Source organism: Labrus mixtus, chromosome 18 (assembly GCF_963584025.1).
Source record: "Labrus mixtus chromosome 18, fLabMix1.1, whole genome shotgun sequence".
Lineage (NCBI taxonomy): Eukaryota > Metazoa > Chordata > Actinopteri > Labriformes > Labridae > Labrus > Labrus mixtus.
This window is the reverse complement of record NC_083629.1, coordinates 13,763,028-13,786,441: the sequence shown is the minus strand read 5'-3', so window position 1 is coordinate 13,786,441 and position 23,414 is coordinate 13,763,028. Positions and strand designations below refer to the sequence as shown.

The 23,414-nt window shown below is 40.0% G+C and overlaps 2 protein-coding genes across 2 annotated transcripts; one reads left to right on the top strand and one right to left on the bottom strand.

The window, feature by feature from the left end:
* Window positions 1–127: 127 nt before the first annotated feature.
* On the bottom strand, window positions 128–23,173 carry tdrd9 (tudor domain containing 9). Its single transcript, XM_061063704.1, has 35 exons — window positions 22,955–23,173; window positions 17,512–17,594; window positions 17,337–17,404; window positions 16,773–16,994; window positions 14,471–14,593; window positions 14,139–14,219; window positions 13,886–14,050; window positions 13,692–13,795; window positions 13,493–13,612; window positions 13,211–13,295; window positions 13,077–13,134; window positions 12,869–12,973; window positions 12,682–12,779; window positions 12,434–12,565; window positions 10,595–10,757; window positions 10,389–10,452; window positions 9,845–9,908; window positions 9,706–9,750; window positions 9,252–9,305; window positions 8,748–8,864; window positions 8,481–8,588; window positions 8,195–8,295; window positions 7,910–8,080; window positions 7,208–7,319; window positions 6,897–7,112; window positions 5,544–5,633; window positions 5,185–5,442; window positions 4,414–4,581; window positions 3,786–3,856; window positions 3,589–3,698; window positions 2,529–2,625; window positions 2,300–2,438; window positions 794–912; window positions 634–706; window positions 128–512 (listed from the first exon to the last, which is right to left on the bottom strand). Exons 1-35 carry the CDS (start codon window positions 23,065–23,067, stop codon window positions 414–416), a joined length of 3,996 nt encoding a protein of 1,331 aa, XP_060919687.1. The 5' UTR covers window positions 23,068–23,173; the 3' UTR covers window positions 128–413.
* rd3l (RD3 like) lies at window positions 18,378–21,254 on the top strand. The gene is made up of 3 exons (XM_061063712.1): window positions 18,378–18,741; window positions 19,493–19,834; window positions 20,365–21,254. The coding sequence occupies exons 2-3, from the start codon at window positions 19,521–19,523 to the stop codon at window positions 20,729–20,731; spliced, it is 681 nt and encodes a 226-aa protein (XP_060919695.1). The 5' UTR covers window positions 18,378–18,741; window positions 19,493–19,520; the 3' UTR covers window positions 20,732–21,254.
* Window positions 23,174–23,414: the final 241 nt, after the last annotated feature.

The window sequence follows — 23,414 nt, the reverse complement described above, 5'->3', positions numbered from 1 at the left end:
CAATGAATTCTGGCACAGACCCCCCTCTCATAGTAGGAACAGAGTGTGTGTGTGCTGTGGTGACAATTTTAACTTGACTCCTGGGTCACAATGAGACTATGTTTGAATGAAAACTGATTGACAAGCCTTATCTGTTGCAAACAACTATTTTTAATGGCCCACTGCTCAAGCGCTGAAACTCAGCAGCAAATGATTGAAACAGTAAATAACATCTTTTGTGATTGTTGCAAATGACAAAGTAAGGATTGAGGATTTTTTCTGCAGGCCTGAAAACTTTTGAACCTCATTTGAAATTTAAATAACATTTTCTTTCTGAACAAAATAAAATTGAAATTTCAGGAAACTGCTCATAGTAAAAAAACATTGAAACCAGTTACACTTAACAAAAATGACATAAAAGACTAGAGCTTTGCTTAGCTGTTGAGGAGAGTGACAGGATGCAGCTGGAAGACAACACCTCTGGTCTTTGCAACTCCAGGTTCAACATTATCCATCTTCAGAGCAGGGTCCACCTGCAAGTTCAACACAAGTACATGTTTAAAACACAGAATTAAACCTTGCTCATAACCAGCATTAGTCGGGGATAAAGACTTATTAGAATATAAAAGGCATAGGAGCCTATCAGGTGCATACCTGGTTCCATTTCTCCAGCTTCTCATAGTACATCGGTGTGACAGCTTCTCTTGTTGGGGACTTGATGAAAAGTCTGCATTGCATATTAAAAAATAAATTAAATAATTTTGTTCATATTGTATAAACTTATCAGTGATTTCATTGGACCTGTGCATGTGACCTGGTGAGTCGGTCTCGGCAGTCCTCCTGCAGGTGGGCTATCCTGTCAGGCCCCAGATGACGAGTGCTAGAAGCCCCTCCACACACTAGCCCGTTCACAGTCACTCGCAAAGCATTGATCTGTCAAAGAAAGAGCCAGAGCTAATCAGCAATTAACAGAGAGGGCTCAATTATGTAGGGCAGGCATTAGAGAACTGTAGAAACAGATCCAGAGATGTAGATTATTTGCATGCCAGAGCCAATATCACAAGGTAAAGCGTGATTTGAATTATGGGTAAATGTTACATTCTTCTTTTTTACCAGTTTTAACATAGATTTTAGATTCAGAACAAAATGTAGCAGTTGGTGAAAGATATGAAAATAGTACTTCACGAGAAGTATGTATTTCTATTAAACACTATGATGCAAACAATAAGTAATAAAGAATTTCAGATCTGTATTTCGGACAGCTGTGGCTCAACCGGATGCTCGGGGATTTGATCCCCAGTTCCTGCAGTCATATGTTAAAGTGTTCTTGGGCAAGACACTGAACCCCAAATAGCTCCCGCTGCTGTGTCAACAGCATGTGAATGTGTATGAATGGGATTTACTAATACTGATGGACACTCAGGGATTAAAGTTCTCCGTCGCTACGACGGATTTCCGTCAATTTCAAAATTTTAATATTTTTCGTCAGTGTCAATCAGACAAAAAAGTCGAGCAGACTGCTGTTTTTTATGTCAGGCATTTATCTGAATACTGTAACACAAGTGTAGTTTTGCGTCTGTGTGGCATTTCAATGTAGTCAGAACTTTTATCTGCTACGTGAAGTCCGCTCTGTGTAGGAGGCTTTTATTGTGGTAGCGAACATCAGCGTGCACTGCCCGTCATGTCCGGACTTATTTTTTAGGCTCCGGTTCGCAACTTTATTTACCCAACCAAAGAAAAAAAAACAGGGAAATAACAATCCGTAACATGACGGAGTTTACCGTTTAAAGTTGTATTACATGCAGGCAGAGCAGACAGTCGCCGAGTACTCCGCTACCGGACACACTCCGTTAGGGACGCGTGTCAAGAGGTGATACAACACATTACCCACACAGAGCACCGCAACATTTACTTTTCATACTTAAACTTATTCAAAGTTTTATATAGATCACCTGCTGCACCTGTTAATTTATATAGGCAAAAAATGTGTTCAAAAGAAGCAAGCTCATATCTGTCATCCTAGATCTTGAGCTTCAAAAAAGAAAAACATGTCAATTTTATTCCTAAAATAGAAAACACCTATGTTGTTTTATATGTTGAGAATTTTCAGTCAATTTTTTTAAAATTTGGTTTAATCCCTGTGGACACTTCACATAGCAGCCTGTCAATGTGGGGGGAATGGTGAATGGGACTTGCAATGTAAAAAGCACCTTGAGTAGTCAGAAGACTAGAAAAGCGCATTACAGACTTAAGTACTTTTACCATTTCTGCCTACACCATCATTTCTAACCAACTCTGCCAGCCTGGTGCCAGCTGTTACCTCAGTGATGTCTTCAACATCAAACTTGACGTCAAAGGCAAGTTCGATGTCATGCTCCGGTAGGATGCCCTCCTGTGTTTGACTGTTCCAGCCTAAGCCACAGAGGGCGCCAGTGTAGCAGGTCCTCTCTTCATTGGTGCTATAAAAATGTGGAGGAAACTATCAAAGTTACATTTTTGATTATGCCTCCTTTAAGGTGTGCAGTTATAAGTCGGTTGGTTTCACTGACCGCAACTCCATAATGGGGGTGAAGAGCATGGTGACAAGTGCAGGCAGTCCGGGGATGTCAGGCATGATAGACGTCTCTCTCAGCAGAATCCGTGTCCCTGCAACAAAAAGGAAAAAAATACTTTGCACAACTGACATTGAAGAGAATAACTATCTGAAAAAGCATGGAGTCCTGATAGACCCTACCGTTTTTAGTCCTTGTTTGTAAAAAGAAGAAGCAGCATGTTTCAACTATCAGCAGATTCTGAACAACAATACTGATCAAATAAGTATAGTAATAATAGTTACTACTAAGATAAATGTCCCTGGGTTCTTAGCCAATGAGAAATGTCACTTTTTTATAGCAAGGCACTAACTCTATGTATGGAGCTGAGCAGGTATTCTAAAGTGTGTTAATCAAAGATTTCTTTGGGGGGGAGGGGGGGGGATCCCTTCTACTGCTGAAAATGAGATTGTTAACAGTCTAGGACTGCACGACAGAGGCATTTTATCCAGGACTGACCTGGCTGAGGTGCTTTAGTGTAGTTTGCATTCATAATAACAAAGACCAGATTGCCAGAGCAGATTGCAGTTTAAAAAAAGTTCATTGTTAATCCCCTAGTGCAGTATAAGAACAAAAGTCCCTCAGAGAAAAAATCTAATCAAATAGCAACTACCAACTATCAGTGAAAACAAAACTTGCACTTCAGCAGTCAAAACCTTTGGCCCTTCCTGGATCACACACCTGACCTAGACGAGACATTATGCAATTTATACTTAAGCTGCGGTTGAACAGAGACACCCACAGTCAATACAAAAAAGTACAATAAATACATATTTTGTCTCTTACAGAGTAAAATTTCCAAACAAAACAATGAGCTAGCACACTAAAAGTCTCCTTCTGTGGAAGGAGTGTGAAGTCAGTGTTAAATTACTTGTTCTTATGTTGGTATCCTGAAGCAGTCACATTCACCTTGCATGTATTTATTATTCTATTGTTAATATTAAGGTATTAGTGCAGTTTAAAGCAGTAGATGCATGCCTTTGAGTCTACATTTAAGAGAAGATGTGTTATGTAGTACCTGTAGAGTTGACTGACACGGTCCCAGCCACCAGCATCCTCTGATGTTTGTAGTGAGGGTTTTCATTCAGGGCCAAGGAGTTGATGCTGCTCCTCTCGATACACACTGTCCTGCAAGAAGACACACTCGTAAGCAAAGTGGGGTGGGGCATTGGTACCTTGAAAGTTTTATTTGCAAATGAAGATTTTCATGCTTACTTGTAGTAGGTCTTGTGGCTCAGGTTGTGGAAGTTTATCTTATTGGGACTGTTCGGTCCATGCAGATTAACCTGTCATGTTATAAGGAAGAATGCGGTCAGACACAAAACATGACGTAATCATGCAGTCACTGGGAGTCAGTCAGCTTCAGTCACCCTATTGTCATTTTTCTGCTCATCAGACAGAATGGGTGTGTCTTTGAACAGACATAAAGCACACCAAGCGAGCTACTAGATGGCTCCATCTTCTGGACAAACTGAGAGCAACAAACTGCAAACGAGATGAAAATATCCACCTAACATCAAAAAATCTGCAACGCATATATAATCCTTTAGTCTGTTTCCTTTAATAAAAATAAAACCTCCTCAAAACCTGCTTCACTTTCGAGGCTTTCTGTTCAAGCTAGTAGTGGCAGATTATTTACACTTATTGCTTTGTTAATTGTCTTGAAATCCTGAGATCTAAATTTAAAATATCTATAAATAATCCTGTATCTGTGGCTGTCAGGCATGTCCAGATGAAATGACTGGAAAGCGTACCTGCCTGTTTGTTCATTTCTTAATCATTAATACTAATTTTTTTTTTAGATTTCAGTGAGAATGTGATATAAAGCTGTGGGGTATCTTGCCTTTGCCCTGGAACAGGGCTGGCGGCTCTTGGAAAAGTGGTCGAGCAGACTGTCAATGAGTTCCTTCTCCTCTATCTTGCGATCTTTCCAGGAGCTGCTGGTAGAGTTGGGGACGTAAGTACCTGCTTCCATGTCTCTGTAAAGGGATATCAGTGCCTCATGGTTCGTCTGCAAAAGCACATATACACAAGACAACTACACTTGAAAGTGTACATCACATCTGTATGGATCTCTCTGAAGGCGAAGACATATTTCTTTTAATATCAAATACATTTTAAAGGTTTTTTTGGAGAAGATAAGAGTCAACCCCCCCCCCCAAGAATCTTCTTGATTAATGCTCTGCTTAAATTTTGTCCAAAGCAATGCTGGTCACTTTTAACTAACCACACCATCTGCTGGAAAATATCAGCATTGCAAGTACAAAAAGGAACATTGGCAACACAATAAACAAGATAGGCAATTTTACAAGTTCAACAAACAAATTATTTGGAATTAAGTTGTTTGTTCTTTTGGTATTGTACAAGGACTTTCTACAGATATTGTTGTGCTGTTTATTAACAAAACCTTGGAGTGAAGTGTAAGTGATTTAAATTCAAGCTGCTCTCTTTGAGGAAGGGAACTTAATCAAACACCTATCAAGCGTGCACAGGACAAGTTTTGATACTGAAAGGACACATTAAAGAGAGTAATCGTATCAAGTATAAAATGTTCTACCTGAATTATTTCTGTTTTCACACTGCCTAAAAAATCAAATATGTGGGCTCTGGTCACCTTGGAGTCAAAGCTTTCTTCGACCTTCACAGCATGTCCTTCTTCCACTAAGATGTCCAACACGCTGGTGTTTGTCATTTCTGTGTTGATGAGCAGCTGCACACGCATGACACCATGGAGGATGGAGTAGAGCGACACAATGAGTGAGCGGCCCTTCACCAGTGTGATAAAACGGTTGCGGGCTCGGCTGCTCCACCTGTTCCCCAGGATGATGGACTGGGCTGAAGGACGCATTTCAATGACTTGGAACTCCTGAGCCTAAGACCACAGACATAGTGTTGATTTGTTGCAGTGTATTTACAGTTTGAACAGTGAAGCAGATTAGGGCCATCATTTCTCTGAAAAGTCAATCACAGTACCTGAAATGGGTGAGTCAGGAGTTCAGGAGGGATTTCCCTGATGTTGCTGATGGCAACAACTGCTGTATTGCCAAACTCCAAGAAGAACACCTGAACACGGGTGCGTAAAGCAAATCTCATAACACAATCCTAAAGAATGATTTCTTTAAGTTTTGCTACACTCAGATGCCTCAGTCCAGTCAGTTTTCAAAGTCTCTAGCCTAAATACCTGAACAGAACTACCCATCTTCTATGTCAATGCGTTTTAACACCATCAATTTAGTCTTTGTGATAGTTTTAAATAAAATCTACTTACCGTAAAATCCGAAATATAAGTGGCACCGGTATATAAGACGCACCCTGTTTTGAAGGTCTCTTAGAGAGAAAAAAAAGTTTGAACTTTCTTCCTTGCGTGACGATTTATATTGTGTTCAGCGATGTCTACAACGTGCACTTTAGTTCCGTCTGTTTTCACTTTCGGGAGGTTGCACTCCTACTAGCCGAAGAGAAAAGATGTGGAAAAAGTCGCGCAGCCAGCCTGTTCTGTGTCGCCGTCATTCCCAGCACAGCGTGCACTCGGCTTTCAATACACAATGGGGATGGCTTTTTAATCAGAGTTTCAGTATTTTATACTGGTATATTGGTCGCACCGGTGTAAGACGCAGCCAACTTTTAAGACGATATATTTAACTTATATGACTAGACAACTGCCGATTGTCATTTTCTATCTTATTTGTTCCCACAAATGCACATTTCCCCTTTTCTGTCTCCATCACACTACTGTGTTTTTAAAAGTGTTTTTTTTTTTTTTTTTTAGATTTGTGTTTTTTGCACTGGTCAGATTTCAAAACCCTGTGACAGATTTTGCTCAGGAAATATCAAAATAATTTGAAATCTTAGTGTAACCATTTGCTGTTATATGTGTTGAAGATATTCATGGATAAATTGTTAATGTCACTTCTCAGTCAGAAATGCCACCATGAGGGGCACTGATGGCCTAGCGGTTATGTCGCACCCCATGGTTACAGTCCTCTAAGCTGGTGGCTTGGGGTAAAGTCCGACCTGTGGCTCCTTTCCTGCATGTCATTCTTCACACTCTCCAGATTTCCTACTATATCCACTATCCTATCTAGATAAAGGCAAAAGCCCAAGAATAATCTTTAGGGGAAAAAAATACCATCATGTCTACATTTCATCTCTGAACATAAATAGGAAATCATTCTCCTACATTAACCTTAATTCATTATTAGAAATGCTCATTTAAGATTTTTTTTGAAAGTTTGTAGAAGGGTGTGTGCACTGGCTGAAAGAGTAATATATAACACTGAAACTCGTAATTAAGCGTGACCAGAAACCTGCAATGAGCATTTTTACCTCAACTGAATTGCCACGTATGTGCAGGATCTTGGCACGGTAGTACAAGCCCTGCTCATTGACCTCCGAGTAAGGAGCCAGACACAGTAGGTTGGGGTAGAGGGACACTGTTACAGGTTGCAACGTACGCATGTTTATCTCTGCTGTCAGTTTGCGCTGCTTTTCCAAGCTGGCTTCATCTGCCTGGAAGCCCCAGAAATGTCCAACCTCCAACACCTACAGCAGAGTTTTGAGATGGTACATCTGTTACAGAATCAGAAATCGATGAAAAAAAGTTATTCAGCTCTGTGAGTTAGTTGTAAAGGACTCACCTCTGTGATGTTAACTACGAACAAGCGGTGGGGGGGCAACTTGTCTGGGTCAATGCTGCTGCTCAGCACTCCCACTGGGCAGACAGTCTGGCTCTGGAGGTCAACATTCACCCTGCACAGCAACCACACACAGAGGACAGGACTTTAACATTATGCACACATTCACTTTCCTTAAACTGCTTTAAAGCTGCTTCGTTATTACTACGAGTCTACAGAGCTGAAATATCACTGTTACCCAATGTATGGAGGATATAGTTGTGCCATACCATGTAATATGATCATGAGACGTATAGATAAATGAAATGAAGAAAGTAATATGTGAGAATAGTCGATGTCTCATTCTCTAACTGTGGGATAGCTAATAATGTGCCAAGTCACCCATGTTCCTGGCTCCCAGACGGAGCAGGAAGAAGCCGGTGTGGTCTCTGACTAAAAGGAAAGACTCATACAGAGTGCTGGGATGTCAGAATTAATTAAGGCTCAGTTCAGGGACACTGACCAATGCAGCCAGTGAAGCAGGGGATTCTACTTTTCAAAGAGGGAGTCAGGAATGTTTTATTTCAGCCTCTTAAAGCCAAAGAAGAACGTTTGTGCTTTGAGGTTTTTCCTGTCATAGTGCACGTGCAAATACTGTCGTAGGAACTGATTTCCCTTAGACAGGGGAGAACTAGTTGTTTTTATAAAGCAGAAAAATAACCGTACCGTGAATATTTCATGTGTGTTACATTTCTGTTCCCAGCACACATTTCTATTTCATCAATGGGGTGTACGGTGAGCTCCATGAAAGGATTCTGCTGCCCCATGAGGAGAGCAAGGGACACCTCAGGCAACACCCCTGAGTCTTGGGATGTCCTGTAGAACTCCACATATGCTCTGAGAAAACACACACAAAAACACATTGTAAATATGCATATGTAAATGTATTACCATAAAATAACAAGAGAAGATTTTAAAACATGTCTGATTTGCCATAGCAGCTTTTGGTACCTGGAGCTCTCAAAGGAAATGGTTTTGACCTGTCCACACAGGCGGAACAGAGACTGCAGCTGCTTGTAATACAGGAAACTGTACGGAGGGAGGTTCCTCATCTGAAAGCAAGTTTAGTGTTATTTCACCACCTTCAACCCAAAAAGTTGTAAAAGACTAGAGCCATATTAGCCGCCCCCTTACGGGTTTTTAATGGTTATTACACATCAGAAAGTGTCAAACTCTGAAAAAATGTCATGAGCTTCAACAATAATCATTTCTTGGCTCTCTTCACAGTTAGTCATACCATCACTGTTGTTCTCGGGTTGAAGCCACTCATCTCTCTGGAGGCCAGGTCTTCGTCTATTTCCCCCTGGACAAAGTAGTTGGGGTAGTAGGCTCCAGCAATGACCACCTGAAACAGATAAGGGTTCTACCTGTAACAAACTGAATATATCTGGTATTTATTCAGAGTCATAACTGGGTCTGAAGTGTACACAGTATAGCTTCTATTAGACCTGGGTGATTATGTATATATAGTGTACATCTGAGTATGTCAGTAACAGACTCTAACCTGAAGAATGAACTTCTGTCTGTGTGCATTGGTGTAATCCAAGGGTTGTGGGTTCTCCTGCACATGCATGTTGAACTGGGACACTCTCTTTTTCAGGTCCTCGTACAGCTCTGCAACCTGAACAGTGAGTTCATTTACAATCTGCTAGACTGGAATTTGGCAAGATTACCAGTGGACGAGAAAACACTCAATTGTGAACCAAAAGACTGTAAACATTCATGAAGCTAAAATCTGAAAATCTTAGAATATATAATATATCTAACAATATTGTTTATAAAGTTGATTCTATGTACTCAAACTTCACAGAACATTTTAGCAATTCTCCAGTTAACAGTTCAAACAGTATTATTCAGATTGTAGATTCAAAGTCTGACAGTATAAAACTTCAGAAAAGCCCATGACTATAAAGTGTAAGATGAATGACACTGTTCACTGCCAGACTAGGATGCCTCTGGTTGGGCTTGATGAGCTCCTGTGATCTAGCTCTCTGAATTATGTCTTTACCTCCCTGATCCTCTTGATCTGAATGAAGTTCTCCTTTCCCCAGTCCAACTCATCCTGAGAGGTGAAAGCAGCCAAAGCAAAGACATCTTAACACTTCAACAGAAGAATTCAGAGAATTAAAGACAAAAAGTGCTGTATTTATAACATTTAAAATAAATGCAAATGAATGCAATTAACCATCTTAAAATCGACTTCCCCTTTGTGCAGGCTCTGTCAGGTTCACATGTATTAAAAACATTGTTTTCAATGTGGTGTTTTAATTTGTTAATAATAAAACAGGGCAATTATTTCTCCTTCAACGCACACCTTTAAGACGATAAAAACTGATAGAAGATTATATAGATGAATAACTGTATGTCAGAGATGGCTCTGTACTACAACAGTCACAGAGTATTTTTTGATGTTTGGTGTGTTTCTTTTAAGTGAGCTTGTGTTTGGTTGTTGTTATGCTCACCTTGGGGTGTCTCAGCTGTCCTTTCTTTTTGGCAGAGTACCACGCCTAACAGTAAGAGACAACAAGGAAAGCTTTCAGGCCAATATGTAAATCAGTTCTACAACAAGACTTGCTTTTGACTAGGCATCAACCACATTACCTTGAAGGCATTGACAAAAGATATGGAATCACTTGGTATTCCATGGGTAAAGGCCAACTTGCTCCTGAAACACCAGAAATTATTCAGTGCAAAGAAGACATGATAAACACACTGAACCCAGGCTTTATCGGCCCAGCAGTAGTCTGATTTTAACATGAAACCGGTTGACATCTGTACAGGCACTCACAGGAAACCAAATGTGCTTTTTGAAAAAACATTGATATACCTAGATTTAAAGAAAACAGTGCATGGAACGCTCAGCATGCAATGACAGACACTTTTGAATGATCACACAGTTTCTGATCACTTTGTTTGCCAGTTTCCACAAGGGAAGGTAATGTGTTTGGACTGTATCTCTGGTCTAGCCCAAAAACTTTGATCTGAACAAAACCTCAATGTTAGTCAGTGGTCAATATAGACGTCGAGAGTTCATTTATTTAACATGACATGTTCAAGTCCCATATTGAGTCACTGTGTCACCAAACTGATCTATACCGACAGCCTGTTAGTCAGTGAATGAGTGTAGCTGCTGGATGTGAGTCACCTGTGGCCGGCAAGCTGCTGCATGGATGGAACAGCAAAGAAACTCTTCAGAGAGTGCGAGGCAGCTGAGGATAAGAGAAGATGTTATTGTGCTTTGTTTAAACAGTTCATAAAAAAACATAAACACAAACAAACACAGTAGTCATGTCAGAAAAGTTGCCAAATTGGAGACGCTGCAATTTAAGTCCAGTATAATAAAAGACTGACCGATGATAAGGCACTCTTCCAGACATCCAAACACGTGGCCCAGGACAATCAGCTTTCCCAGATACAGGTCCACAGGCAAGTGGGCCAGCACATGGCCCAGGAACGTCAGCTCGCCATCCTCATTTTGACCCCTGCCATCACTTTTCGCAGATAGTGCACCCATCTACAGATAAAAGATCCAACTAGTGTATACACCCAATCTACTCCGAAAAGCCTATATCAAATCAACAGTTTCCCTTTTGGTACTTCAAGTTCTGAACATGAAATGGCTGATCTTTCTGATGCAACATTAAGTTGATCAACTGAATACTTACTTTTTCACTAGGCTATTTTCCTCATTGTCACAACTTTTTAATCATCAGGGGTTGACATTAAGTGAAATTTGCCAGTGGCCGTCTGGGCCACTAGTTTTCAAGGATCACTGGCCCGACCATTGTAACCGCTGGCCCAGAAACGTTACTTTTGATTTGAAAAATAACAGTCACCAATTTACTCTTGAATCATTCTGATGGAAGATTAAATTACAACTTTTATTTCATTAATTGAGCTCTAATTATGTCAAATATTTTGTAGTTTTCTTATATTTATGTGCTCATGTTTATTCACCATACTGGTAACTGTAAGAGTCTACTTAATCTGATATTAATATGAGGCTGTGATAGAGCTGGAATTGTTCTGATCACCTTTCTCTCCTTCTTTCTTCTCTGTGAGAAACTCTTCATCCTTAGATCTTTACTTTAGGAGCTCTCTTAAGGGCTAAGATGCTTTGTGAATAACTTTTATCTTTACCAGGATCTATTCTTTAACTTTAAGGGGAAATTTAGCTGCAGCGTGTTCCAGCTCCAGCTGTCTGTCACTGTGGCTGAAACTTTTCTCCGTTCTGTTTTCGTCATGCCCTGCTGTCACTCTCGACTCTTCCAGTGATTTTTTCCCTTTGAATGCTGATTTAAGCTCGGCTTTTGTCGAGATATGATGGTTGAAAACCATTTTACCAAATGTGTTTTTTATTAGAGAAAACCTGCGCAAAAATCTGTGTGCGAGTGTACAATTCGAGAGTAACGAGCGCGCCGACGGCTGCCTTTCAACTGTGACACACAAGCGCTTGATATGTTGATGCTGTAGCAGTCATTAGCCCGACGTTTTTAAATTAATTACTGACAAAACAGTAAACGGTATAACAGGAAAGCGCTGTGAAATTGAGAACGTGTTATAGTCTATTTTTTTTCAGGCAGTATTTGAACTGGCCCGAGCGGGCCAGCTAAACATGCTATCAGCTGGACCGGACTCTGTCAATCATTCATCCGGGCCAGCGGGCCAGTTATAATGTTGAGCCCTGAATCATCTATGGGATAGACAGAGATGCTTGGACAGAAATCTCCCAGAAGATTTCATACTTCTACATTTTGATTTTGAGGCTCATCGGCTCTTTAACTCCTTGCTTGAGAATATCAGGCTGGATTCAATCCTAAATCAGTCTCTAGGTCTTGAAAATGTGTGTTGTTTTATGAGGTAATTGTTTTATAATTGTAAAGTCAAGCACTTTGAACCTGCTTCAAGAGTACAAAATCAAATCTCTAAATACATTTTGTCAGAGATAAGAAGGAACCACAATCAACATACACTTTTTCCCCCACACAAATCTATGCTACAGCGCTGCCCTTCATTACAGTCACCTAAAAATATTGGACGATACTAATGCCGTCTGAAATCAAGTTCTTAAGAGAACTCCTGCTCTAACACTCACAGAGCCCCGAGTGGTCAGCTGCCCGCCCATCACAGCCACACATTCATGAGTGCTTGTCTGAACAGTAAGAAATCCCTCAACCTGAATGTATTTACCTCTTTGAGTTGGAGCACTGTCCTCACTATGTCACCAAGATTGGGGGGAGAGAGGGCTGTGGAAAGGAGGGAGCGGGGATCTCCCATGTCGAGCAACTTCACCTTCAACATAATGGTGCCCAAAGGGGCAAGCTGAGAGGAAGGCAAACAGTATGGCATGGATTGATTGTCAAATTAAGGTCAAAGCAGCTTTGGAAAAAAAACAATTAAAAAATTTCCCAGAGTTTATTCTCTGTTTTTTCTCTTACCAGCATCTCGGGGATCATGTACTCTGGGATTTCATTTCTCCAAAACTCTTTGGTGACAAGACGGTAACAGAAGCCCTTAGACACGCGACCAGCTCTGCCTGAGAGATAAAAATAAGGAGAATAAGAAGACATAAGTAAAGAAACATTTACACTTCAGAGGTTACGTTTTGTGCATTAAGTATTGTACCTTTACGCTGATTGCAGTTAGTTTTGGATGCCCATGTGAGACGCAGAGACTGATAATTGGTGTCTTGTTCACAGACCATTTGACGGGCCAGACAGAAGTCAATAACTATGATGAGAAAAGAAAATAGCTATCAACTAGGATACCTTAATTAAAAAACATTCATTAGGACTATACTGAGAGCAAAGCTGAGGGGAAAAAAAGGCCACACCATATTTGACATCTGGAACAGTCACCGAACTCTCAGCGATGTTGGTGGACAGGATGACCTGTTGGGATGGAGATTTTCAGTGTGACTGACAGGCAGTGAGAACACGAGTGGCCAAACAAGCTGTTGGTTTTTACCTTCCTGTATCCGGGGACAGGGAACAGAAACACACCGTTCTGCTCCTCTAGAGTCACAGTGGAGTGGAGAGGATAAACCTGTAACCTGAACAACAAATAAAAAATATTGTAAACATTCCTCACAAGTAAAAACTAGCAAAGACAAAGAAGTGCTATGAAGTCTAGAGATTGTAATGCTAATCAATTTTATTAGTAAAAAAAATAAAATAAAATGTTTTAGAGTGAGGTAGCAAAAAAACACAGAAGACCATAGGCAATGGGGAGGTAAACAAACAAGCTCACCTTTTGTGGACCAGCTTCACCAAGGCCTCCTGCATGTAGCTTATTTCATGTAAGCCAGGAAGGAAAACAAGCACACTGCCCCGCTCTGAAGAAGACACGCCAACTCCTTTCTCGGCTTTGCTGCTCACACATAAACACACAACATGATTACTCTATGTAAGTACCTACTTCTCATCGTCGTTATTGACAAAGGCCTCACTTGGAATCTTTGCCCTCCATCTCATCAAAACTCTGGATCAGACTGATGGCAAGATTGTACATCTCCACTGAAATGTGAGGGTCTTCTGTGTGAGGTGATTCAGCCTAATTGACATATACCAAAAAAATCACATTCAAAATTTAGTTTCAATACAGAGTAGCAGCAGCATCAGCAAACACTTAGTATCTTCATACCCTGTTTGGAAACATCTTTTTGAGGTCATCAAGATAAAACTCCTCAATTGCATAAGGTGTTCCCTCCACTTCAAACACGTAGGCGGGGTTCATCTTGCCCCGAATAGGGGTACCAAAGTACTCAGCAAACTGTCTGCAGTTAATGGTGGCTGACATGAGGATGATCTAAAAAAAGAATAATAATCAAAAGATTGACAGGTAATCGATGCAGGAGATGAACAGAGGAGGGTATTTCAATTGATCTTGAAAATACCTTGACATAGCGAGAGTTGGAATGAAGAAGTTTTCTCAAAACCAACAGGAGAAAGTCCATTTCCTCGGTGCGCTCATGAACCTTAGCAAATGTAGAGAAGGCGAAAGTCATTAATTAGATAATAGGACACAGTGTGTCTTCTACAGCAGCATACAACTAACGGAACAATATCAAAATCAGAAAACATTTAACACACAAAATGAATAACTACAGCAAAACAAAATGATGAACAGGTGAGCATTATGGAACTCCATTGCTACAATTAACCAAAAAGACAACACAACAAGTTCAGTTTAAGATTTCAGTTGTGATCTGTCTTGTAGTTTATTCACCTCATCCACAAATATGTGGGAGTACTCAATGAGGCACTTGGCTGAAACCAGTTTTTGCAGAAGTACTCCTGTAGTCATGTAGATCAGCCGGGTGTGCTCAGTAGCCATCTTCTCCAATCCGACCTGAAATACAGATATCCAAATAAGTATTCATGAATCTGATCACACACACACATGCTTTTAATGTACCGACTAGAATACATGAATACAAAATGACCTTTGATTCACTAACTGTGACTTTCAAAACCAAGATAAAACATATCAAAGGGAAAAGGAAAGGACTTCCAGCAAATAGACATACGGACGTTGACGTACCCAATACATTGTGCATCACTTGCTCCCTCCATCTGCTTTGTCTCAAGGTCTTATTCACAAAGCATAGGGCTCTAATGATATTCAGGACAGAATACAGCAAAAACTTGCCCTGCTCCATGCGGTTTGCTCATGTTTTGTACTGTTCTTAATGTGCGTCTTTTTAAGGTTTTTTTTTACGCCAGACTTGAAGAAAATAAAGCCCCGTACTGATTTAACACCTGGTTATTTTAATAATCACAATGCCAAAGTCATATTTAGATACTTAATATACTGATACTTGTTTTTTAAGGTCATGAAGAGATTAAATTGATTTTCTTATCATTAGAAAGTTTGCATGTGGCATCTCTTATAAGTACTGCAGCACAGTTACCACACAGTCTCAGCAGATGGTTTTTGCTCCACTCTTACCTGTGTGTGGCTGTTAGCGCCAGTGTTGTGAATTAGACACTTTTATTGCATTGAGGCTGATTTACACAGAAAGGAGATGGTTTTTCCCTAAATTACTGCTTAATATAAAATTTAAATATGCACAAACCAGCATAGGTGCACAGAGACGCTGTTTGCTGTGCAGCACATTTCAGGGTGAATTTAACTGCCTGTGTGTTTCGGAATCAGGCCCTAAGAGGGTAGAATAACGTAATCTGCAGCAGCAGAAAAATATTAAAACAAAGGCATAAGAAGCTTCTCTTTTAACAAGAGACGTTGCACCTCAATTGGTAGGGACGTACCAGCGGACTCTCTCCATCCGCGGACTCTCTCCGTCGGGAAATATACTTGGGCAGCTGTTTATATACCTCGGCGACCCACCCAAGTCTTGTCCATGTGTGGAAAACACCGGAGGTATCATAACGTTGCTTATTAACTTTCTCTGTTAACTTGGGCTTTCTGCTGTAGGCTGTGTGCACGCTAACAGGAAAGGCGGCGTTTAGTTCATTAGTCGACGCGTCTTCAGCACAAAAATAAAATGGTCACCAAGACAACTGTCAGACTTAAATGGTAATAAGCGATAATTAATACATAACATTTACTGCAATAGAAAACAACACTGCTGCTGCACTAATGGATAGGGATTCTGCAGGAAATGGCTGGGTTTATTTGTTTATTAATTAATGAGGCTATTTTGCATTCTGATAAATGGTCAGTGTATTTCTTATGAACACACAGTAAAGTTCTTAACCCTTAACAATAATACACATGATTAATCAGAGCAAGCATAAGCAGAGTATCTGTTGTGCAAAGTTATCACGTGGTGACTATACAAAACATACTGCTGATGAAGAAGTCAACAGAGCAGAGGTGTACAAGAAGAGAGAAACACAAAGAGGCGGCTTGGGCCAAGCGGCTGTGTGCAGCAAGAGAGGAGAGGTGTAGGTGTGTGCATGTGAGTGGGTAAAAGAGACCTGAGAAAAGCTACAGGGAAAATTACAAAATATTCCAAACTGTAGATAATCAATCAGAATTACAACCGCAAGAATAAATCAATCCACTAAAAATGGGTCATGAACTTTTGATACTCTCTTTCATCTTTTCCCCGCCCCCACCACAGACACATTGTAATTCTGTGGTTAACACTGTTTATCTTTGCTCTCACATTAAGTGACATCCCACTTAACTCCAGAGAGCTGCACCAAGCGGAGGAGACAACAGATATTATTAGTCATGTTGTTTTAGAGCTCTGTATAACAAAGCATGACATCCTCACACAAGAAAAACACACAAGCTTGACATCGTTCTTTTTTAAGTGTTGAGAGACATGGAAGGCTGCTTTTTGTGTACAGTCTTAACCATTACATTTCAATGCTCATTACAGTGTCACTAATGCTACGTGACTTCAGTATAGGGTGTTACTTCTATCTGTCCTTTTAATTAAAATATTTAGCATTATTTCTATGCAGGAATAAGACAGGAGCTAAGTTGTATGTGCTACCCTTTGTGTCTAAATTAAACAGTTTAATTTTGTTTAGTTGCCACTAAATGTTGCACTAACCTGATATCCCACCAGACTACCCAAGGTACACTTTCGCTGTGCGGCAACCCATCGGGCAATGCTAGTCGCCCCAATTTTACGTGGCTGGGTGACCACGATGTTGCATAAGGCATTCTTCTCACTGTAATGGTCCAGAATGTACTGTGGCAGCTGGGTGGTCTTTCCACTGCCTGTGGCTCCTCGAATGATCACTACAGAGTTGTTTTCTACAAGAGAAACCAGCTGGAGGCAAGCACACCGACACACGAACACACAAAGCAGAAACGCAAGCTGAAATGCATGTTCCTGTTTAAGCTTTGTAACATGTGAAATAAAATACAAGGTCTACTTCAATCTACATCAAGAATGAGATTTTAGACCAGTGATTTTAAAGTTAGCTTTTGTTCTGCAACATTAGATAACTCTTAAGTGCAAAAGTGTCCTGAGGACATAATGGTAATTTCAGTAATAACTAAAACAGCTAAAAGAAAAAGTACTTCAGGAGAACAAGAGTGCTTTTTTAAACCATCAGGATGTGTGGTTAGGTGTATGTGTTTTATGTGGTTTTTGGACAGTTCTTTTTACCTCCCGTCTGTTTTTGGTTATAGGCAGGCTGGGGTACTTGTAGCTCGCTAGAGGAGGAGGAGCAGTACCTGAGGAAAAAGAATCAAATGCAAGAAACAGTCGCAGGTAACTATAGGCAGATTCCTGTTAAATAAATCTATGGGTAACAACAAAACAAACACACTTTAATGCTTACTCTTTGCAGTATCTCCTTTTTGGATCCGCTCTCCATCAGACTTCACATCTTTTAGGCTGCCTTCATTTGAAACCTCAGAAGGGCTGGAACAAAGTCATTTTCAAAGCAGTTTATTATTCTAGATAATTTGCATTATCTACTGTTTCTTATCATTGACAAAAAGCACTTGGAGTAAATGCAGTAGATTGGGATTTGGGGTATACAAATTACAACCACTTGACAAAAACACACTGAAAAATGCCCAAGATTTATCTCAGAAAGCAGAACTGTCAAAGTCACAAGACGTGTAGAAAACATGTAACAATCCTCCAATGAAAACTATGTTTAACCTTTCTAATTTTAGATTAACTTTTAGATTGCAGTAAAGTTCTGTTTTGTCTCCTTCATGAGCCACTATGAATATAATGGAACTTAACAGCTGTCATCTCCTTAAGCTTTGTCTGTTGAGGCTAAAGATGGCTACTGCAACATTTAATATTATTTGACATTCCAGACACTTGAGAATAAATTAACTCTCTGATTGTCATACAACACATTTTTAGTCCAGAGAGACTAAGATTATCATTTAACACATAACGGCAAAATAAATTCACGGTTGGTGATCATCACTACATAACTTGATGGTCCTAGTGTCTTCCTCCTCTGGTCAGATCCACCACGCAAAGCCTACAGTAGCCTGGAGAGCGTTCTGTGTCTCTGCCTCTCACTCTCTTTTTGAGGGAAGACTTTTTTCCCAACAGCAAGCACAATCATGACAGTACTAAGCAAAGCTCATGTACAACACACCCACGGCTCGTGCACACACATGCACTCTCATCCTCTTCCTTTCTCTCCAGTGCACACATTTCCTGCAAGCTACGAAGCAGCTGACCTTACACTGAAGCGGCATACTGCACAGAGGAGACTGGGGTGAAGGCAGAGGAGAGGTGACAGCTCTTAGTTAGCAGTGTGACTAACTCTCCTGGAAAAAAAGCCTGCTTGACAGGAGCAGTGGGAGGGACAAAAAGGACAAGACAATAACTACAACACAAAGAAGAAAAATCGCTTCCAATAAGCAGGACACTGGAGCACTGCTGCCGACACTAAAGTAATGTACTCCATCAGACACCAAATGAAGAAATGAAGTTCACACGGACTGAGTCACGGAGAAAACTCAATGAAGGATGTATTCTATGAAGAGCCCAATTTATGAAAAAGGTCACAAAGGTGTCAGTGGAGCAGTTTTCACCTGTAAGTATGGATCCTTCCTTTCATTTTTCAGCAAGAGCTTTGGATATTGTTACAAGTATTTGAGATAGAAATTAAATGTTTCCCAAAATTTGAAGGCAAACAAACAGTTTTTGTGCAGTGTGGCTGACCTCTGATCCTGCAGGCAGTGTAATCTATCTAATCCCAGGTGTTGAATCCATCCGTTTCGGGGGGGGGAGCCATCTACACACACCTGGGACATTTTATACCACCTAATTTGACTTGAACTAAATGCATAAATGCAATCATAGTATGCATCAAGCAGGGACCAGAGGTCAGCCAACAGGGTGATCATCATCATTTGCTGTCAAACGTTAAAAAAAAAAAATCTTATAGGAATTAAGAATATATAGGAATTATAAGAATTATAAAAGGACTACAATTTTAAACATTTAATAAAAATCAACACTTCCATGTTTGGAAATTGATGTTTACATGTTTTGTGACGCATTCTCATTGTGGTCTTTGAAGCAGAAAATTTGACCCCATTTCAACACAAGCGCATTTTCACTATGGTTCTTCTTTCTTTTCACCATCAGCAGGAATTATACTGACCTTGATTTGTTGTATTTATTTTATTATGTCTGTTAAAAAATAAACTTAGAAAGAGAGTAGCTCTTGATTTAAAGCCACATGTATTCTAGCATATTCATATAAATTATAAGGGTGCAGACGGGAGGTTATTGCTTCATGTTTCAAGGTATTATAAAATCTGTGTTTTCTTTCTTGACAGTTTTTCAGGCCTGTCTGCTCTGACTGCCATGCCCCTGTTCAGCTGGATGAAATGGTCCAATGAAACAAAAGCCAAGGTTGAGGATGAAGCAGCACCTCTGAAGACGTCTGAGGTCGTTCCCAGTCGCATGTTGATCAGAGAGCTCCTGTGGCATGTGGAGGAACGTGAGAGGCTGGCAAGGGAGCTAGAGCGGGAAAACAGGCTGGCCCACAGCGCCCTGGGTCTCCGCTGGTTCCAGAAGTACCCCAGGTTACGGACCCTCATCCCCACATCAGAGCTCCACCACCTGGAGTTCTTGTGTGCCCAGATTCCTCCTGTCCATGCAGCCACCGTGCTCTCCAGGTATTTGTTAGCAGCCATGCCATGCTGCTTCCTCATATTAGTAAGCTGTCAACAATGGCTAGCTGCTTCTGCAACACAAAGCCTGACAGCAGGCAAACCAGAGCAGACCCATAAAGAAAGGCAGGGCTGGCTGCCAAGAGAGCCATTACGTGTTACTGTCACAAAGGCAGGTGTGAAAGGTGTGAATGTGAAAGGTGCTCTGTAGGTCTGAGTCAAGCCAGACTGCATGGGTTTTCATCAACTCTAACCATAATGATATGAAGAAAGGTTATTCTACATGGTTGAGTACAGTGACCTACTTACCATTAAAGTCAGTGATAGGTCACTACTGTGTGGTTACACAACCAAATAACCAAAGTAACATATGTGTTAATGATAAAACATGAATAATTTAGTCTCATAAATTATCTGTATTCTTATAAGAATAAACTGCTAATTGAAATTGTGAGATGCTCACACAGTGTTGATGCAAATCCTTGCTACTTCAAAAAGTGTTTAATTAAAATCTATTGGTTTGCACCCTTTCACAGGTTTCGTGAGGTGCTTGCCACTAACAACATTAGGCCCTGGGAGCTGGCATCTGTCTTCAAGCAGGTGCTTAGAGACTTTTTGAGCCAAAAGCAGTATGATGAACAGGACGACATCCAAGTTCAGCCAGCACAGCGCCGACCAATGGAGGCTTGGACCAGCCGATACAAAATGAAACAAGGCTTTGTCACACCCATTGTTCCAAATTGTGGTGACAACCGAAGGGAAGAGATTCCAACGATATCGGGTTATGTGGACTGGGCCATGCAGCACTCCAGTTCATACTCAGGGTTCAACAGGGACTGGGACCTTCCATATTTCTACCCAGTTCCTCTCAGTCCCACGGGAGTGTACAGCACTACACTATGAGTGGACATACTGCTTAAAACATCTGTGGTTCTTGTTCTTAACCAGAGGAATAACTGAATCCAAAGCATGAATTTGAGATGCAAGACGTTCACTATTTGTATACATTTTAGGGAAATCAGTTTGTGACTAAGTTGAGGCAACTTAGGCTATGTGAACTATATATTCGTTGAACTGTAAATTCAATATTTTTTTTCACCTGCTGTTTTTAATCTCTACTTAATGGACCAACTTTTTTTCTGTAGTCCTGCTAACAAACCTTGGCATGACATTTGGTTATGTATTTCAAAGGTCAATTGTAAAGTAGGTAGTGGGATCGGGTCATACATACCAGTGTGAAATTTATTTTCCCATCCTGGTCTTTAACATGTTGGCTTGTGAGTCTTAAAAGTCTACTTGTAACTGTTTGTCAAATTGTCTCTGCTGAAAATGTCAATGAGTTCTGAGCAGTTTAACCAAAGACTGTTGTTAATTTCTCCAATTGTTGAGACCTGAAGAAGATAGGTACGTTTAAAGAATAAAAATAAAAAAGTATGACTGATACAATTTTGTGTGGTACATTTTCCTCGTCTTATTTCTTTACTTGTTTACCATCCTGTGACCCTGGGTTTGTACACAGAGAGAAATTTTGGAAAATGTTCGAGGTTGAGAACATTATTTAGGACCTTGGCTACACTCAGTATTTAATTTCTGGGAAATACAGGACTCACATTATACATAACTTAAAAAATATGTTTAACTGGATTTTTATTTTAACAAAGTTTTACATTATTTTCTACTCAACTTATTTAAATGGTTGGACTTCTTTTTGCTGGCTGTGTATACAAGCCTATATGCAGGAAATACAACTTAAGTTCACAACAATATTCATTAGTGAAACATTTTTTTCCCCTTTGATCTTCTCTTTCAAAATTTTTGAGGGATCATGATGTCAGTATTTCTAAAATATTGGCTACAGCCCAGAAATTCCTTAATCTTAGTAAGCTTTTTATATTGATGACTCTGCAAACTTCCCCATGAAACTTCTCTCTAGTGGCAGATACAACAACTAACATGAATCATAAGGGAGAAAAATCTCAATTCACACTGTAATTTACATGTGCTCAAACGCCGTCAAGCTGAGACAGCTTTCCTTAATACATGAGAAACATAGCTGTATTATACTGCGGTGCAGTTGGTTTTAAGTCGGATATTCGACAGACATTCACGCTGGAGCCAGCTACGTAAACCTCTCACTCGGTAACATCCTCTCCCGGAGCCCTAGCCGACAGAGACCGACTTTAGGGACCATCAACAAATTACTGTTTCATAGGGGCAAAATCCATATTTTAATCATTTTTCTTCAATAACTTCCATGTTTTATGACCGACTGTCCTCAAATCAATATTTATAACTAAAACTCACTTGGAGGAATGAGACACACCAATGTTTGTCCAATATGTATGGTTTTATCTTTTTTTATTAATATCTAACTATTAATAAATCCATATTTTCATCATTTTTCTTCAATAACTTCCATGTTTTATGACCAACTATCCTCAAATCAATATTTATAACTAAAACTCACTTAGAGGAATAAGATACACCAACTTTTGTCCAACTTTAGTGGCTTCATATATATTTTTATTAATATTTAACTATTAATAAATCCAGATTTTCATAATTTTTCAATAAAAAAAGATAAAACCACCAATATTGGACAAAAGTTGGTTTGTCTGATTCCTCCACGTGAGTATTAATTATAAATATTGATTTGAGGACAGTTGGTCATAAAACATGGAAGTTATTTTAGAAAATTGATTAAAATATGGATTTTGCCCCTATGAAACAGTAATTTATTGATGGTCCCTAATGAGTGAGTGAGAGGTTTACGTAGCTGACTCCAGCGTGAATCTCTGTCGAATATCCAATTTAAAATCAACTTCACCACAGTTGATAACTGCGAAGCTTTTTGATCCATATACAATGCTGGAGTGTCACAATATAATTCCCATTGTCTATTTAGTGTACTGATGCCCCTTTGGACACTTTTAATTAGCATTATGAACACCAATTACATTGTGCAGTGTTATTTCACAAGGTTTAAGCAAACACGGTTTGACTAGAGAAGACACCTGTAGCCTGACATTATTTGTTTCTACCCTGTACAGGTCAAGTGGGATTCAAGGATGCTAGTTAGCTAGAAATACGTAACCCGACATTAAGCTAGGTGTAAGTTGAACTCACCTGGTTTCTTCACCAAACTTCTTCTCGACTTCTTCAGTGAGTTTAATATTGGCGAACTTCGCCCCCGAGGTGAACCAATCCGAAATTTGCTCTGCTGTAAAGATTTTCTTCATGGTGCCGTTGTTCACAACTTTTGCATTTCAGTCGTATTTTTGTCTCGCGCCCTTAAAGGTTGTCAAGGTACTGAGAAGCACGTGAAGCACGCGCAAGTGTATGCCTTCCAAGCGCGTGGAGCAGCTGCTACATCGCCCCCTGGTGGTCACACTTACATAAAGCGAAAAGTCAAACTTCAATATTAGCATTCGAATGATTTCCAAAATAAACTGAGGCCATACCCTTCTTTAAAATTAATAAAATAAAGCCCATTAATCAAAAATGGTCAAATAAAAAGTTATATACAAATCAACAGTTGTGCAGAGTATTATGCAATATGGCTTCATCTGTTTTATATAGTAACATT